Source organism: Ranitomeya imitator, chromosome 5 (genome assembly GCF_032444005.1).
Source record: "Ranitomeya imitator isolate aRanImi1 chromosome 5, aRanImi1.pri, whole genome shotgun sequence".
Taxonomy (NCBI): domain Eukaryota; kingdom Metazoa; phylum Chordata; class Amphibia; order Anura; family Dendrobatidae; genus Ranitomeya; species Ranitomeya imitator.
The window spans coordinates 524705204-524724808 of NC_091286.1; the positions used below are offsets into that span (position 1 = coordinate 524705204).

At 49.7% G+C, this 19605-nt stretch overlaps 1 protein-coding gene across 2 annotated transcripts in view; it reads right to left on the reverse strand.

Annotated features, from left to right (window-relative positions):
- ATR (ATR serine/threonine kinase) overlaps positions 1 to 19605 on the reverse strand; it is a 251380-nt gene that overhangs the window by 49911 nt on the left and 181864 nt on the right. For both annotated transcript variants that reach the window (XM_069727562.1, XM_069727561.1), the window contains exons 40-43: positions 19128 to 19334; positions 10334 to 10477; positions 9554 to 9704; positions 6201 to 6357 (exon numbers count right to left, since the gene is read on the reverse strand). In XM_069727562.1, the coding sequence (XP_069583663.1) occupies positions 6201 to 6357; positions 9554 to 9704; positions 10334 to 10477; positions 19128 to 19334 (659 nt within the window). The remainder of the gene's footprint in view (positions 1 to 6200; positions 6358 to 9553; positions 9705 to 10333; positions 10478 to 19127; positions 19335 to 19605) is intronic.

Genomic DNA, 19605 nt, shown 5'->3' on the forward strand with positions numbered 1-19605 from the left:
TGACTTGCAAGTTGGCAGCGATATTACGCTGGAACAACACAGATAATGCTGAGATCTGACCCTTGAGGGAACTCAGCGCCAGGCCGGAATCCAAGCCGGACTGTAGGAAATCCAAAATGGAAGGGATTGAGAAAACAAGCGGAGGGCGACCTCGGAGCCTGCACCACGAGAAAAAGGTTTTCCAGGTGCGGTGATAGATGCAAGCGGAAGACGCTTTGCGAGCGCTTATCATGGTGGGAATGACCTGCTGAGAGAAAGCAGCTTGAGTTAGAATCCAGGTTTCAATAGCCACGCCGTTAGACTTAGGGCCCCTGAGCTCTGGTGGTAGATCGGCCCTTGGCGAAGCAGATCTGGGCGGTCTGGTAACCGCCAGGGGACATCGGATACGAGCTGAACGAGCTCCGTGTACAATGCGCGACGTGGCCAATCCGGGGCGACAAGGATGACCGGAACCCCCTCCTTCTTGATTTTTCGGATCACCTTCGGCAGTAAGGAAAGCGGAGGAAACACATATGGGAGTTGGAACTGATGCCACGGGGCTATCAGTGCGTCCACTCCGATGGCCTGGGTATCCTGAGAACGTGCTATGAAGTTGTGAACTTGGGCGTTCAGTCTGGACGTCATCAGATCCACGTCCGGGGTTCCCCAGCACAGGCAGATTTGCCGGAAAACATCTGGATGAAGTTCCCACTCCCCCGAGGCAAGACCCTGACGGCTGAGAAAGTCCGCCGCCCAGTTCTCGACGCTCGGAATGTGCACTGCGGAAAGGGTGGAGTGGTTGGCCTTGGCCCAACGAAGAATGTGGGAGACTTCCTGCATCGCCGTCCTGCTGCGGGTACCCCCCTGATGGTTTATATACGCCACCGCTGTGACGTTGTCCGATTGAACTCGAATTGGGTGACCCGCGAGCAGGGGGTGAAAGCGTCTCAGGGCGAGTCTGATCGCTCGAATCTCCAGGATGTTTATAGGGAGTCTCGACTCCCAAATTGTCCAACGCCCCTGGGCAGAGTGGTGTCGAAACACCGCTCCCCGAGGACACTGACGTCGGTAGTTACCACCGGCCAGCGGATCGGGAGAAAAGACCTCCCCTGGAGGAGAGATGATCCCAGAGTCCACCATGTGAGGGCTTGCCTGATCCGTGGGGACAGAGGGCATGGCCGATTGAGGGATAAGGGACTCCTGTCCCAGTTGTCCAGCAGAGCCTGTTGTAAGGGGCGGAGATGGAATTGAGCAAAGGGGACCGCTTCTATTGCGGCCACCATTTTTCCCAGGATCTTCATGGCAAACCGGATGGGCCGTGGACGAGGGTGACAGAGCATCCAAGCTCTCTGCTGAAGCTCTTGGGGCTTGGACCGAGGAAGCAAGATCAGTCCCTTTGACGTGTCCAGGATCATGCCTAGGAAGGAGATCCGTCAGGCAGGAATGGGAGAGTCCCAGTTGATTAACCAGCCCAGGCGCGAAAGAGAATCCAAGGTAATCCGGACGCTTGCTTCGCAGGCCTGATAAGACGGACCTTTTATGAGGAGGTCGTCCAAGTATGGCAACATGACCACTCCTCGAGAGTGAAGAATGGCCATGACAGCCACGATGACTTTTGTGAATACCCTGGGCACAGTGGCAAGACCGAAGGGTAAGGCCGTGAATTGAAAGTGGTCCTCTAGGATGGCGAAATGGAAGAACCTTTGATGTGGCGGGAAGATTGGGATATGAAGGTAAGCATCTTTGATGTCTATTGATGCTAGGAACTCCCCTCTCTCCATTGAGGAGATGACCGACCGGAGAGATTTCATCCTGAAGTGCTGTACTTTTATGTACTTGTTTAGGAGCTTCAGGTCCAAAATGGGGCGCACCGTCCTGTCCTTTTTTGGCACAACGAAGAGGTTTGAGTAAAAACCTCTGAATCTCTCGTGTTCCGGAACCGGAACGATGACCCCGCTTTGGCGGAGGGATTCGATAGCGCAGTGAAGGGCGCGAGACTGAGCTCCCGAACTTGGGAGACGAGAGGGAAAAAACCGTGCTGGAGGGGAGGCGGAGAATTCTATTTTGTAGCCAGAAGACACCAGATCTCTGACCCATTCGTCGTGGACGACGGAGAGCCAGACATGTTGAAAAAGAAGCAGACATCCGCCTACTTTAGAGGTGTCGACTGGAATAGTCCCAGAGTCATTGCAAAGGGAATCTGGCAGGCCTGGACCCTCTGGTTCTGGGTTGCCTAGGCTTTCCTCGCCAGGACTGATTCGGCCTGAAAGAAGGTCGAGAGTCTCTGTCTGTGAGTGTTGATCGTTCTGATCTGGATGAGACGTAGGCTCTCGTAAAGGAGACGGAATGGTCCGCAGCAGAATTAGGGTCATCGTCCACTTTTAGTGCATGATTGACTGCCTCGATGAGGGAGTCAACAGTAGATCCAAACTCCGGAGCATCCGGGTCTAAGGATGCATCAGATTCATATTCAGAGTCGTGATCGCTACGAGCCCCTGGAGAGGGTGAGCGAGAAGTGGAGCTACCAGAGGCTGAACGGCGTGGTGAGTGTTCAGGGGAGGTAATGCGGATCCGTTTTCTGGATGACCGTGCCTCCTTCCGGTGAGAGCGGCCCCTGCTGGCCGATGATTCCCCTGTTACAGAGGGATCTCTTAACCCATGAAAAAGAGGGGGGCTAGATACACTGGCGTCGGGGGCGGTGGAGGGCTCCTGGGCACCTGGGCCATTGCAGGCTGAGCAGAGGGGGGAACTTTTAGGCCGAGGAAGTGGAGCCTGACAGGTGGTAGAAAAAAGGGTAGTATGCACCTTGGTGATCTTTTTGGCCCTTGACTGGGACAAGATGTACCCCAATCTAAGTAATAGTGCTCAGGGTCTATCCGTATGGAAGCGAGGGGGACGCTGCAAGGGAGCACCTAATGCGGTCTCCTTACCCGTGGTCATGTGTCCCGCAAGGAGGTGAGGCGGCGCTGATGGAGAAGATGACCGGCGTCCAGGCAGGAAAAACGCTGGCACGTGGAGGAGATAGGAGCTGCGGTGTGCAGTGTGGAAAAGAAGATGGCGGCCGGGGGTTGGGAGGGTAATCTCGCAGAGAGCGAGAAGCGCCAGGACTAGGGGCGGAGCTGCCGGATGACGCGAACGGTGGGCGGCCCGTGCTAGGCCGAAGCCGGGGACTAGCCCGGCGCGCAGCCATGGAGCGCCGGCGCCTAGAAAGCCCTGTGGAGGCCCTGAGAAAAGAGCCCTCCGGAACCGCCAGAACGACCGATCCCCCCCCCCCCCATCCCCAGGTGGCACTTACCCCGAACGGAGGGGGATTGCAGAGCAGCTTGCAGCAGGTTAGCTGTGCCTGGGGTGGTTAGGACGGTGCAGGGTTGGGGAAGCCTCTACCACCATCCCCATGAGAGGGGGTGGAGAGGAACCGTCCGCCTCCTTTCATCATCCACTTTCCCAGTGGTGATGCAGTGGGGGCTGCACGGACGCCACAATGGAAAAAAGGGGCCTCTGAACAGCCGAGGGTAAAACCTGGTGGGCAGGGGAGATGTCCGGCAAAAAAGGCCTAGCTGCAGAAGAGGATACGGTGAGGACACTCCGTGTGCTCGTCTGTAAGGAGGGGGGGGGGTAGCGGTCCCTTGAAAGGGGCCCGTCGCCCCCCAAAAAATCACCTCAGGAAGTGGCATCCCACGTCGCAGGAGAGGATACGGAGAGGTAAAACGCCCGTGCTCGCCTGTTGTTGGTTCGGGGAGATCGGAGCCTTGAAAGGTTCCGTCGCCCCTTCGTCCGGTAAAAGAAAGAGTTAAATCCAGTGTGCCTCCTACAGACACTAAGCTTGAACTGGGTCTCTGGAAGCCAGCATGAGGGTGTATACTGCAGGGGAGGAGCTAACTTTTTGTCTCAACTTAGTGTCAGCCTCCTAGTGACAGCAGCATAACACCCATGGTCCTGTGTCCCCCAATGTGGTGAAGGAGAAAATTAAGTTATTTTCTCTCGTGAACCATCGGCTTTCAGTCATGGGCTTGTGCATGGAGACATTACAGTCACCACTGTCTATGCTGTGAGAAGTGGCTGAAAGCAAATTACAGAACTTTGACAGTTGGCTCTGCAGCACATCTGGTGACTAATTGCTCCACGGAAGCCCCCATGACTGAAAGTCGGCGGCTGCTGGGAGGAAATGGCATAATTTTCAGTAGGTCGCGACACTTTCAGTAAGGCAGCCAGCAGCATTGTAACGCCAGATTAACCCTATATATATTATATACTAGCTGAAGAGCCCGGCGTTGCCTGGGCATAGTAAATATCTGTGGTTAGTTATAGCACCTCACTTCACTTATTTTCCCATCACACCTCTCATTTTCCCAATCACATCTTTCATTCTCCCCCTCACATCTCTCAATTTCTCCCTCACACCTCTCATTCCCCCCTAACACTTGTCATTTCAACCTCACATCTGTCATTTTCTGATCACTCCACTACTTTCCCTCACTCCTCTCATTTTGCACTCACACCTTTTCATTTTCACCTCACACCTCTCATTTTCACCTCAGTATATACATGTTTGTCATCTCCCTTATAAATAGTATACACCTGTATGTCATCTCTTGTATATAGTATATACCTGTATGTCATCTCCCATGTATATAGTATATACCTGCTGTGTGTCATCTCCCCTGTATATAGTATATACCTGTATGTCATCTTCTTCTATATATAGTATATACCTGTATGTCATCTTCTCCTGTATATAGCATATACCTGTGTGTCATCTCCCCTGTATATAGTATATATCTGTGTGTCATCTCCTATACCTGTATGTCATCTTCTATATATAGCATATACCTGTATGTCATCTCCTCCTGTATATAGTATATACCTGTAGGTCATCTGCTCCTGTAAATAGTATATACCTGTGTGTCATCTCCTCCTGTATATAGTATATACCTGTATGTCATCTCCTCCTGCATATAGTATGTACCTGTATGTCATCTCCTCCTCTATATAGTATATACCTGTGTGTCACCTCTCCTGTATATAGTATATATCTGTGTGTCATCTCCTCCTGTATTAGACCTCGTTCACACATTATTTGCTCAGTATTTTTACCTCAGTATTTGTAAGCCAAATTGGCAGCCTGATAAATCCCCAGCCAACAGGAAGCCCTCCCCCTGGCAGTATATATTAGCTCACATATACACATAATAGACAGGTCATGTGACTGACAGCTGCCGTATTTCCTTTATGGTACATTTGTTGCTCTTGTAGTTTGTCTGCTTATTAATCTGATTTTTATTTTTGAAGGATAATACCAGACTTGTGTGTGTTTTAGGGCGAGTTTCGTTTGTCAAGTTGTGTGTGTTGAGTTGCGTGTGGCGACATGCATGTAGCGACTTTTGTGAGATGAGTTTTGTGTGGCAACATGCGTGTAGCAACTTTTTGTGTGTCGAGTTGCATGTGACAGGTTAGTGTAGCAAGTTGTGTGCAGCAAGTTTTGCGCATGGCGAGTTTTATGTGTGGTGCCTTGAGTATGTGCAAGTTTTGTGTGAGGCAACTTTTGCATGTGTTGCAACTTTTGTGCATGTGGCAATTTTTCCACATGTGAAAGTTTTGCGTGTGGCGAGGTTTCCATGAGGTGAGTTTTGCACTTGAGGCGAGTTTTGCGTGAGCCTAGTTTTTGCATGTGGCGAGTTTTGCGCGTGGCGAGTTTTGAGCGGCGACTTTGTGTTTCGACTTTTATGTGGCGAGGTTGGTGTATGTGTGGTGAAATGTGTGCTGAGGGTAATATGTGTTCAAGCACGTGGTAGTGTGTGGCGCATTTTGTGTGTGTGTTCATATCCCCGTGTGTGGTGAGTATGTCGGGGCCCCACCTTAGCAACTGTACGGTATATACTCTTTGGCGCCATCGCTCTCATTCTTTAAGTTCACATCTTGCAGCTGTCAATTTGCCTCCAACACTTTTCCTTTCACTTTTCCCCATTATGTAGATAGGGGCAAAATTGTTTGGTGAATTGGAAAGCGCGGGGTTAAAATTTCACCTCACAACATAGCCTATGATGCTTTCAGGGTCCAGACGTGTGACTGTGCAAAATTTTGTGGCTGTAGCTGCGACGGTGCAGATGCCAATCCCGGACATACACACACACATACACACATTCAGCTTTATATATTAGATATGTATATTTGAACATCACTTTAATACTTTAATTTTTACCATTTTAATTATATCTACTCACCAAGATGTAGGATCTGGGAATGTCCGTAAAAACCATTCATGGAAAACAGGTGGGTGCCGCAGCAAGAGAGTCTCTTTAAATATCTTCAGCTTTTCCTGCAAAGGAGCCGCCTTTGGTAGCATGCACTGACGTAGTTCCTTCCCTCCCATGTACACACCTAAAGATAAGGGGAGAAACACAAACATGGCTCAACTTAGATGTCATAAAACATTTCTATTTAAAGAGTAAAGGTTTTAATTTTTATTTCATAATCAATAGTAAAAGTGATGTTTCTTTCTCCTCCAGAAATGATCATTCATTCTCAAAATTCTTAAAAAGTGCCAAAAAGACAAGCGCAAAGCAGGAGGCGTGGCCTGGTCAGAGCAGAGACTCTCTGACCCAGCGAGGCCTCCAATTGGCCCAGAAAGAGATGCGTTGGTTGGATTTGACCCCTACTCATACCCGTCCTTAGGACACACGTGACGTCACAGTTTCCGGCCTTCTTGCAATCTCGGCCTACTGCAGCGGTGATTGCGGCTGGAGCCCGCCGAAGTATCTGTCCCGACGCATCCTGCTTATCTCCCTGTGCACCGACGCTAGCTGCCATCACGGGAGGACGCTCCCTATGTCCTTGCTATCCTGCACTTGAGCAATATCAACACGGCACTGGGATTTCAAGCCTAACAATCGCAGCAAGTGCTGGTATTATCAGCTGGTAGCACGTCGCATTTTTCTAATTTGTCACTATTTGTGATTAATAGGAGCATTTAATATTTATTTATTCTAGTGTGAGCCCAGTGATTTTCTATTTACCTTTTGAGATCTTCAAACAAGTTTGTGACAAAGTTGTCGAGTAGTACAAGTTAGGGTCGGGTTATAAAAAAAAATATCCCAATCTCTGATGATCTCCTGAAGCACCATCAAATCTATTATTATCAAATGGAAAGAACATGGTACCACAACAAACATGCCAAGAAAGGGCTGCCCACAAAAACACTCAACCTAGGCGAGGAGGACATTAATTTCAGAGACCAAAGATGACACTGAAGTAGTTTATTTATTCTTATATGATGTTTAAATATATGTTCATACGATTAAATAACTGAAGGAGCTGCAGAGTTTCCAAGCAGAGACAGGAGTATCTGTCCATGCAACCACAATAAGCAGTACACTCCATAGTGGTGGCCTTTATGGAAAAGTGGGCAGAAAAAAGCCTTTACTTACATACAAAAATTGTAAAGTTCGTTTGCCAAAAGACATGTGGGAGATTCCCCAAATACATGGAGGAATGTATGGTGGTCAAGACCGAAATTCAACTTTTTGGCCACCAAGGTAAATGCTATGTCTGGCGCTAAACCAACGTCACTCATCAACCCCAAGAACACCATCCCCAGAGTGAAACATGGTGGCAGCAGCATTATACTGGGCAGATGTTTTTCACCAGCAGGGTGAGAAATACAGGGATATTCTTGAGCGAAACCTGTTTCAGTCTGTCAATGATTTGAGACTCGTTTACCTTCCAGCAAGACAATGACCTAAAGCATACTCCTAAAGCAACACTCGAGTGGTTTAAGGGGGAAAAGTGTAAATGTTTTGGAGTCGCTTAGTCAAAGCCCAGACCCAATCCAACTGAGAATTTGTGGTCATACTTGAAGATTGCTGTTCATCAGGAAAAAACATCTCACTTGTAGAAGCTGGAGTAATTTTGCCCTCAAGAATGGAGAAAAATCCAAGTGGCAAGATGTGAAAAGCTCAGAGACTTATTTAGGCTGTGTGCACACGTTGCGTTTTTTTTTCGCTATAAAAATGCATACATTATGCATCCCATCATTTAGAATGCATTCTGCAATTTTTGTGCACATGCTGCGCGATGATTTTTCCGCAAAAAAAACGCATCGCGGTAAAAAAAAAACGCAGCATGTTCATTAATTTTGCGGATTTTTTGCGTTTTCCTCGCTATTTAATGCATTGGGAAGCTCCGGAAAAAAATGTGTCAAAAACGCGAAAAAAAACGCATGCGGATTTCTTGCAGAAAATGTCTGGTTTTGCTCGGGAAATTTCTGCAAGAAATCCTGAACGTGTGCACATAGCCTTAAAGTGACTTGCAGCTGTAATTACCACAAAAGAAGGCTCTAGCAAGTATTGACTTTCAGGGGGTGAATAGTTATGCACACTTAAGTTTTCAGTTGTTTTGTCCTACTTGTTGTTTGCTTCACGATAAATAGAAAACCAAATGTTCATAGTTAAGGCCCCTTCACATTAAGCGACGCTGCAGCGATACCGACAACGATCCGGATCGCTGCAGCGTCGCTGTTTGGTCGCTGGAGAGCTGTCACACAGACCGCTCTCCAGCGACCAACGATGCCGGTAACCAGGGTAAACATCGGGTAACTAAGCGCAGGGCCGCGCTTAGTAACCCGATGTTTACCCTGGTTACCATGCTAAAAGTAAAAAAAAACAAACACTAGATACTTACCTACAGCCGTCTGTCCTCCAGCGCTGCGCTCTGCTTCTCTGCTCTCCTCCTGTACTGTCTGTGAGCCGGAAAGCAGAGCGGTGACGTCACCGCTCTGCTTTCCGGCTCACAGACAGTACAGGAGGAGTGCAGAGCACAGCGCCGGAGACAGACAGCGGTAGGTAAGTATGTAGTGTTTGTTTTTTTTTACTTTTTGCATGGTAACCAGGGTAAACATCGGGTTACTAAGCGCGGCCCTGCGCTTAGTTACCCGATGTTTACCCTGGTTACCAGTGAAGACATCGCTGGATCGGTGTCACACACGCCGATCCAGCGATGTCAGGAGGAGTCCAGCGACGAAATAAAGTTCTGGACTTTATTCAGCGACCAACGATCTCCCAGCAGGGGCCTGATCGTTGTTCGCTGTCACACATAACGATTTCATTAACGATATCGTTGCTACGTCACAAATAGCAACGATATCGTTAACAATATCGTTATGTGTGAAGGTACCTTTATAGGAATGTTCTTTATATGAACTGATGCAAACCCTCAAAAAAAGACAACAAAAAAGAAAAAACTGTGAAATTCCAGGTTGTGACGCAGCAAAACACAAAAAACGCCAAGAGGGGAAGGTGGTGGTGAATACTTTTTGTAAGCGACTGTACATACATATATCTATATGGTGGAGGATGGATAATGCCTTCAGGGGTCGGGGAGGAGTCAGTCTAGCATGAATGTGCCACAGTACACAAAGCTAAGCTGATAAAGGCATGGTTGGGTGAGTTTGGTGTTGAGGTACTTGACTGATCCACAGAGCCCGGACCTCAACCCCATGAAACAGTAAGGATCAACAACGGCCAACCCAGGGGCATAAATTGAGGCAAAACATATTCACAAAAAATGAAGACTAACTCACCTCTCTCTTTGTAGAGTTTGATTAGTATGTTTCTCAGTCCTGCTGTGTTATTCACCCATTCTATTATTCCACACTCATCATTCAGGGGGATAACAGCATAGGTGCGAATATGGAGTTCTCTCCTCCGGGACTCTGCATCTTTTCGCAAACACTGGCCAACAACACAAAAAGTTAAGTTCAGGTTTTACATTAAAGGGAACCTGTCACCCCGTTTTTTGAGATATAAATACTGTTAAATAGGGCCTGTGCTGTGCGTTACTATGGTGTATGTAGTGTACCCTGATTCCCCATGTATGCCGAGAAATACATTACCAAAGTCGGCGTTTTCGCCTGTCAATCAGGCTGGTCTGGTCAGGTGGGCGTGTTCACAGCGTTCTTTTCTTCCCCAGGTTTCCGTTGGTGGCGTAGTGGTGTGCGCATGTCCAAGGTCCGGATTCCCTGTGCCCACGTGAAGACACAGCGCGCGATCTGCGCTGTCATTCCTTTCATCGGTGCGGGCGGCCATCTTCCTGGGGCCGCGCGTGCGCAGATGTAGTGCTCTGCTGCACGGGGCTTCAGGAAAATGGCCACGGGATGCCGCGCGTGCGCAGAAGAGATCGCGGCGGCCATTTTCCCAAAGCCGAGTTTGCATCTCGGCTTTGGGAAAATGGCCCTATTTAACAGTATTTATATCTCAATCTCAAAAAACGGGGTGACAGGTTCCCTTTAATATCTATTGAGCTAAAGCTAGTCATTTTCTAAGAAACAGTACTTTATCATCATCACTCGCAAAGTTCCTACCTTGTTAATAAGGGAATTAAACTCCATAAGTCTGCAGTCCTTCCGGAGATCATCTTTAGGTTTACACATCATGATATAAGATTTTCCATCAGTTCCCTTTAGAGAAATCTTCTTAGGCTTTTGCAGAGATGGCAGAATCTCTACCTAACAGACATAAGTGCAGGAGAGCAGAGAGGGGAAAGGTTTACGAGATGTGACACTTCAACTGTAATAGACAACCATTCAGAGAATATTTGTGGTTGTCAATAGATTTCAAACCAGCAATCATCACCATATGCTCAGTCATTCCCCCACATTGGCAAGCAGCATCATCTACGTCCAGCCATAGCTCTACTGATAATCCTATATTGGGCTTTACGGGGTTGTCCCAAAAACAGCTATCACACAGATGACAAATGTATCATTGCTGGGGACCAATCACTGTGGCCCCAGCAAAAGGAGAATAGGTGTTCTAAAGTCTTCTGTGTGATTGCAGGGGACACGTGCGTACTACCAGACAGAGGGCTTTGGGACCCCTCTAGGAATTCCAGCGATCATACCTTTATCATGTTAAGAATCACTCTATATAGTTATGCACCAAGTCTTGTTCTGGTCCCCATACCTAGTAACACTTAGCTGTTGGTATAAGTCAGTGTGGTAATAAAAGAGGGATTTTTGGTTCTTACCGTAAAATCTCTTTCTTGGAGCCTTCATTGGGGGACACAGGTAACCATGGGTGTATGCTGCTGTCACTAGGAGGCTGACATTATGCAAATAAAGAAGGCACCAGGCAACTCAGTTGGTGCAAAAGCAGTAGTAGGAACAGGTAATATAAAACTCAACCTTTGTACCAACCCACAACAACGGCATGTTAGCCAACACGGTACAACTTCAAGGGAGGGTGCTGTGTCCCCCAATGAAGGCTCCAAGAAAGAGATTTTACGGTAAGAACCAAAAATCCCTCTTTCTTTCTCGCCTCATTGGGGGACACAGGTAACCATGGGACGTCCAAATGCAGTCCCTAGGGCGGGATATTCTGCAGAAAAAGAGGAGTTAGGTCGGCCGCCACCTGCAGTATCCTCTTACCCAGGCTCGCGTCTGCAGAAGCCTGAGTATGCACCTTGTAGAATTTTACAAAGGTGTGAATGGATGACCACGTTGCGGCCTTGCAAATCTGTGAGGCCGAAGCTTTGTGACGAACTGCCCAGGAAGCTCCCACAGCCCGGGTAGAGTGAGCCTTCACCCCCGATGGAGGCCGTTTGTCTTGAACACGGTATGCCTCCAGAGCCGCCGAACGGATCCAACGAGCAATTGTGGACTTGGAGGCGGGGAGCCCCTTTCGCCGCCCTTCCGAGACGATGAACAGAGAATCGGCCTGACGAAAAGAGGCAGTTCTGGAGAGATAAATTCAGATAGCCCTGACCACATCCAACTTGTGAAGAGATTTCTCCAAGGGATGAATCGGGAAAGGGCACAAGGAAGGGAGGACAATGTCCTCATTGATGTGAAAAGCCGAAACCACCTTTGGTAGAAAGGAAGGAACCGGACGAAGAACCACTTTGTCCTGATGAAGGACTAGGAAGGGAGAACGACAGGATAATGCCGCCAGCTACGACACTCTTCTAATGGAGGTGATGGCGACCAAAAAGGCCACCTTCCAGGATAGAAGCGAGAAGGAAATGTCCTGAATCGGTTCAAAAGGCGCACGCTGGAGGGCGTCCAAAACGAGATTGAGGTCCCAAGGCTCGACAGGAGGACGATAAGGGGGAGCTATATGAGCAACCCCCTGGATGAAGGTTCTCACCTGAGGCAGGGAGGCCAGGTCTCTTTGAAAAAGAATAGACAGAGCGGAAATCTGACCCTTCAAGGTGCTAAGGGAAAGACCCGAATCTAGACCCACTTGAAGGAAACTGAGAAGAGATGGAAGGGAAAAGGTCATAGCAAACAGATTGTTGTGACCAGAAAAAGAAAAAAAGTGAGCGGCACAGCTCGACTTTGCAGAGATTATAAACTCAATGTGGAGAGTTTCCCAACAAAAGGTAGTCCGATCAGGTGAAAGGCGGTGCTTGCGTGAAACAAAGTGTCCATGTAAATAAAAAAATAGAAAAAACGCAATAGCACTCACCAATCAGTGGCAATTCAAACGTCCTTTATTAGAACATGCAGCAAATCATCTTCACGGTTCAAGGGAGGGAGTGAAAGTAGGAGTGCGACAGGCAAGACGACGACGATCGTTTCGCGCTAATGCCAAGCGCTTCCACGGGTCTCACCGTGGAAGCGCTTGGCATTAGCGCAAACAGATTGTTGTCCTGACACCACCAGAAAAAGGCCTTCCAACACCTGTGATAAATACGCGAAGAAACCGGTTTTCTCACCCTTATCATAGTCTGGATGACGCTATGAGAAAAACCTGCGTCCTTCAGGACCGTGGCCTCAACGGCCATACCGTTAAATTCAGAGACCGAGAATTCGGGTGGAAGAGGGGCCCCTGCGAAAGAAGGTCCGGACGATCCGGAAGCCTCCACGGAACGCCCGATAGCATGTTCACCAGTTCCGCATACCAGGCCCTGCGAGGCCAATCTGGAGCTACTAAGAGTACGGGGACCCCTTCTGTCTTGATCTTTTTTACGACCCTTGGGATCAAGGGGAGGGGTGGGAACAGATAGGGCATCTGGAACTGAGTCCACGGGATCACGAGTGCGTCGCATCCGACGGCCATCGGATCCCGAGATCTGGAGACGTACTGGGGAACCTTGTGGTTTGCCCGGGAGGCCATCAAGTCGACGTCTGGGACGCCCCACCGCTGACAAATCTGGCTGAAGATTGAGGAGAGAAGAGACCACTCGCCCGCCACGATGCCCTGGCAACTGAGAAAGTCGGCTTCCCAATTGTCCACCCCTGGGATGTGGACGGCTGACAGAGAGGGAACGTGATCCTCCGCCCAACGCAGAATTTTGGCCACTTCCGCCATGACTTGTGTGCTGTGAGTCCCTCCCTGATGCTTTATGTAAGCCACGGCCGTGGCGTTGTCCGACTGAATGCGGACAGGTTTCCCTGAAAGAAGAGACTCCCAGCGGATGAGCGCTAGGAAGATGGCTCTGATTTCCAAGAGGTTGATAGGGAGGCGCGCCTCCTGAGCAGTCCAGCGGCCCTGGGCCGTGAGGTGGAGAAAAACTGCTCCCCAACCTTGGAGACTGGCGTCGGTGGTGATCACCTGCCAGCGGGGAGGGAGGATTGACCTCCCGCGCAGCATGGAGGTGGACAGCGTCCACCAAGAGAGAGACTGTTTCACTCTGGGGGAGAGGCAAAACGGGCAATCCAGGGAAAGTGGATTCCTGTCCCAGGCCGACAGAAGGGCCAGCTGGAGGGGAAGAGAGTGGAACTGGGCATAGGGGACCGCTTCCATGGAGGCGACCATCTTTCCCAGAACCCTCATGGCAAGGCGGGGAGACTGGAGGATTTGGGCTCTTTAGTGCCCTGACCCCCCGACGAAGAGAAAGGAACTTCTCTTTGGGAAGAAAGACCTGAGCCAGAGAGGTGTCGAATTCCATGCCCAGGAACTCCAGCCGCTGAGTTGGAATCAGGGAAGACTTCTGGTAATTGATTATCCAGCCGAGGCGAAGAACCATGTCCAGAGTAAGCTGGAGGCTCTGGCTGCAATCCCGACGGGAAGGACCCTTGATCAAGAGGTCGTCGAGGTATGGGATTACCAGAATCCCCTTTGAACGTAGGATGGCCATGACCGCTGCCATGACCTTCGTAAAGACCCTGGGCGCAGACGCCAGACCGAAAGGGAGGGCCGTGAACTGATAGTGATGACCTTGGATCGCGAATCGGAGGAATCTCTGATGTCGTACGCAAAGAGGGACGAGAAGGTACGCATCTCGGATATCCACGGAACACAGAAACTCTCCCGGTTCCATGGACGCGATCACCGAACGTAGAGATTCCATCCTGAAACGCCGAATCCGAAGATGGCGGTTCAGCCGCTTGAGATCCAAAATTGGACAGAGAACCGTCCTTTTTTGGAACCACGAACAGGTTTGAGTAAAAACCCAAAAACCACTCGCGATGAGGCACCAGAACTACGACTCCTGAAGCGAGGAGCGAATCGACGGCCTGGAGAAGTCTTGAGAGGTGGGAGGGCTGTTTGGGAGGACGAGAGCAGGAAACGTCTTCCTGGGGGGAAGAAAATTCTATCTTGTAGCCCGAAGTGACGATCTCCCTGACCCAGGCGTCGTCGACTACCGAAAGCCACACCTCAGAGAACAGGAGAAGTCGGCCTCCCACCCTGGAGGGATTTCCAGGTGGGGGCGACCCGTCATTTATTAGAGAACCTGTGGCCCCGAGATCCAGATGGTCTTGCGGGATGGCTCTTAGCCCTCCAGCGCGGTGGAGGCCTGAAAGAAGGTTTTCTTCGGTCTCCTTGCGAGGAAGAACGGTCCTGGTTGGGGTTTCCTGAGGGGGCGAAGGACCGAAAGGACTGGGGGCCCCTCCGGTTGAAGGGACGTTTCGGCTTGGATTGGGGTAAGGAGGTACTCTTACCACCCGTAGCGTCCGAGATCATTTGATCCAGCTGCGTGCCGAAGAGTCTAGAACCCTGGAAGGGCAGACCAGTGAGGGAATTTTTAGAAGCGGGGTCAGCGTTCCACGCTTTTAGCCAGAGAATCCGGCGAATGGCCACAATGTTGCTGTTAGCCCTGGTGGAGCAGGCCGCTGCATCAAGGGAGGCATTCATGAGGTATTTTCCCGCAAGAGAAATCTGATCCGCCAATTCAGACAGTTCCTCAGCAGGAGCAGAGGCCAAAATGCCCCTGCGCAGGGTTTTGGCCCAGGCTGACACAGCCTTGGCTACCCAGGACGAGGCGAAACTAGGGCAGAGGGAGGCTCCGATTTTGCTAATGCCTCGATTTGCCTGTCCGTGGGGTCCTTAAAGGGAACCTGTCACCCCGAAATCCGGGGTGAGGTAAGCCCACCGGCATCAGGGGCTTATCTACAGCATTCTGTAATGCTGTAGATAAGCCCCCGATGTAACCTGAAAAGGGAGAAAAAGACGTTAGATTAAACTTACCCAGGGGCGGTCCCGCTGTTGGTCAGGTCGGATGGGCGTCTCCGGTCCGCTGCGGCGCCTCCCATCTTCTTTCCATGACGTCCTCTTCTGATCTTCAGCCACGGCTCCGGCGCAGGCGTACTTTGCTCTGCCCTGTTGAGGGCAGACAAAGTACTGCAGTGCGCAGGCGCCGGGCCTCTGACCTTTCCGGCACCTGCACACTGCAGTACTATCCTCTGCCCTCAAGAGGGCAGAGCAAAGTACGCCTGCGCCGGAGCCGTGGCTGAAGATCAGAAGAGGACGTCATGGAAAGAACATAGGAGGCGCCGCAGCGGACCGGAGACGCCCATCCGACCGGACCAGCAGCGGGACCGCCCCTGGGTGAGTATAATCTAACGTCTTTTTCTCCCTTTTCAGGTTACATCGGGGGCTTATCTGCAGCATTACAGAATGCTGTAGATAAGCCCCTGATGCCGGTGGGATTACCTCACCCCGGATTTTTGGGGTGACAGGTTCCCTTTAAGGGAAGCCGCGTCCGGGATAGACAGAACCGTCTGCGAGGATAGCCTGGAGACGGGCGGGTCGACCTTAGGAGACTCGGACCATTTGGAAACAAGGTCAGAGTGAAAAGGGTATAACACGTCAAGCCGTTTCCTGCCAGGGAAACGCTTGCCAGGATTTTCCCAGTGTGTAGAGGTAGTGTTGTCAAACTCCCTGTGATTAGGAAAAAACCTAGAAGGACGTTTAATCCGTTTAAACGCAACAGAGACGTCCTGAGAGCTCGCTTTATCCTCCGTAAGATCAAGCGTCTGAATGATAGCCGAAATAAGGCTATCAACCATCTCCTGTGTTCCGGAAGTCTGATCTGCATCAGAGTCAGATTCCGACTGAGAGGATAGATCAGACCCGACGTCCGCCTGCGAGGAGGGGGAACGGGCAGAAAGGGGAATCCCATCCAGGGAACTGGAAGAGGATCTACATAAGGTCCGTTTTCTGTCTATTTTGTCCGGTCTGCCTCTGTGAGGGTCTAGGACAGGTGCGAGCGAATCGCCGTGTGAGGCGTTCGTGGCACTGGTGGCATTAGAGAGAAGCGGGATACGTTCAAGTGCCTGGACCAGGGACTGAGACACCTTAGTCAGGTCAGACACTGATTGAGACATAGCAAGAGCCCACTCCAGGGGAGCGGGGGTGCACTCATCCCGGGACCTAGGAGCTTCCTGAGGGACGGACATGGTGGGAGGAACGTAGGACGGGCAGAAGGGTGAAGGCTGACCCGAGGCCCACTTTTTCTTACAGTGAGCGCAGGCGTAATGGATGGCCGTAGTGGCAAAGGCCGGGGTGGGGTCGGACATAGGTGGATATTACCTTGTCCTGGAGTGGAGACGTACTGCCGGGAGGAGTTGAGTCCGAGAGAGCAGTAGCGCTGAGCCTGCTGAAAAACAGCGACAGCGGTAGCCGCAGGTGCCTGTGTTCCCCCGAAAAATCTTCTGTTCCACGCGGTGTGCAGACGCTGACAGGGAGCAGGAACTGATAGAAAGAGAGACAGTGCGACCCTGTGGGCGGACACAAGCACTGAAGGGGGAAGCAGAAGAAACGCCCCCAGCAGTGCTGAAAGATTCCCGGCCACAATACTGCCAGCCGCCACCAGAGGGCGCTCAAGCGCCAAAAAGAAAGTGAAGAAAAAGTCGGGAACTCCTGGCCGCAATACTGCCGGCCTCCACAAGTGCCAAAACAAGGAGAAAAGTCGGGAGAGACAGAAAAGAATGGCGGGTGCGCACCTGCAAGTTTAAATAAAAAGGAGGGAAAGAATGCCGGCGTTATGTGAAGCCCTTTCCCCGCGGTTTAGCGTGTCCCAGCGCCTGAAAATGTGACCCTCTCCCCTATCAAAAGGGAAGCCTGGTAGGATATATGGAAATCGCTGCCGGGCAGGGTGGGGGAAGGAAGGAGGGTGGGGGAAGGGGGGGGGGACTTTGCTGATTGAAGATCCCCTACCTGGAGATGAGGAACCATCAGGATCCCTTGTAGACTAGAGGGTCCTGGAAGAAGTCCTCCTTCCCGCGCCACGAACTCTCCGGCGCAGAAGACGGCGTCGACCGTTAAACCAGGGGGAGAGGGTCACTGGAAGTGACCGCCGTCTTCCTCTCAGCCCACTCCGAGGAGAGGGATAAGGAGGGGAAACGGGCAGGACCAGCCACCGAGGAAGAAGGTCACCCTGAACACCCAAAGGGTGACAGGGGACAAGTCCTGCCCAGCGGGTCCGAGAGGGTGCGATGTGGGTGATACCACACTGCTCTCTCGGTCGCTCAAAGTGGGGAAAACAGGGTGAGAAAACTGCACCCTGTTACCCTGAAGAAAGTGTCTGAAAAAGAAAGGGAAAAGGTTAATAAACAAAACAAATCCCTGTAAAAGAAATGCGGATCTGGGGTTAGATCCAGGTCCGCCTCCTACAGACACTAAGCAAAAACGGAGTTGCCTGGTGCCTGTCGGAGGGTGTATACTGCCGGGGAGGAGTTACTTCTTCTTTATTTGCATAGTGTCAGCCTCCAAGTGACAGCATACAGCCATGGTTACCTGTGTCCCCCAATGAGGCGAGAAAGAAAGCTCTGCTGCCTTATTAAAGGGGTTGTCCATCTTTGGAGATTTTTCTTACTTAAATGCATGTTTTTGGGGTTAACAATTTTTGTAATTGAGTTTCATTAAAGTCTCTGTGTTGCACTGTCTCTTGGTGGCTGCAGCATGGGATTAATGAGAATCTGTCAGTGAGCTCATTCTGATGGTCCAAGGGGAGAGTTTCTAACTCTTATCTGTTACTTTAGTTTAAGTTCTCATCTGTTTTATAGCCACAGACCACATCAAAATGGAGGGGGCATGCAAATATGTAAAAGCAAGACAGAGCAACATTTTTAAGGAAACCAAACTGCAAAGATGACTTTTAGCCCTAAATACATGCATTAAGGTTTTTTTTTTTTTTTTTTTTTAAATAAAATGGCCATAGAGGTGGACAACCCCTTTAAGGACAGAGGAGTAGGCCTGTTCAGTGAAAATAAATTTATTTCCACCTGATCTTTGATGAAGAAATTGAGGAGAATTAAAGTTTTCTGCGCTGCAGGGATTGTCTGGAGGAAGAAGTTTGTTAACTTTGAAATGCGTTAACGATAAACCGTACTACCATTTTCCCTGGTGTCCAGGCACCATCCACCGCCGATCCCAACAGCGCAGTAAACTCCATTTCTCCTCAAATTCTTCATCCTGGATCTTCTTCAGGATCTGCAGCAGCCATATTTAAGCAATTGGTGCAGTGGCTACACAAGTTCGACAGGTGACTAATACCATTTATCTTTATATCCTGTTTAACCAGGGTAAAGCCCTACTGTTTTTCCAGTCTTTCTTCATTCCTCTACCTGATCTTCAGCACTTTGGGCTGGTCATAAATACAGAGCATATAAAGCTGAGCTCTGCATACAATGCTCATAATACAACTCCCTAATATATTAAGGTGGCGTCTAAATTGTTGCCTGACTAATGATGACAACCGCTGTCATATCATGTGATCTAAGGTCACTATGGAAGACATATCATAAGACACTCAGCGTCCTACCTGAACACTGTTTTGGGGTGAGTATATTATTTTTTTTTGTTTGGGCATATGCACTTTTTTTTTTAATTTTGTAAAAAAAAAATAATAATAATAAATCAAATGAAAAAAAAAGCGAAAAAAAAAACAAACAACAAAACAAACAAACAAACAAAAAAAAAAAAACTTACAACGTCATCAAAGCCAGCAATATAAGCCCAATGTCCAGGAAAGGGGTCATGATCGGCATGGTCTCGCTTTCCAGCTGTAGCAGGCAGCGTGGGGATCATTACTGACTGTAAGGGTATTAGTATTTCACTGAATGTTGGCTCCTCCACCAGTTTCTTCAGCAGTCTGAAGTGGACACTCATACTTAGAGTGCCAGTGTTTCCATCAACCTAAGGAATGTAAAAATGTACACGTGGATACACTTACAGCATATATACAATGTACTCACGTGCTGACATACAACAGTTGTACATACACTGCCATGATTGCAAAAATAAAAACAGAAAAGATAGACACAGCATAGTGATTGATGACGTACTGAAGAGGAATAATCTCATGACCCAGTATCAGCACGGGTTTACTAGGGACCGTTCCTGTCAGACTAATTTGATCAGTTTCTATGAAGAGGTAAGTTCCGGATTGGACCAAGGGAACCCAGTA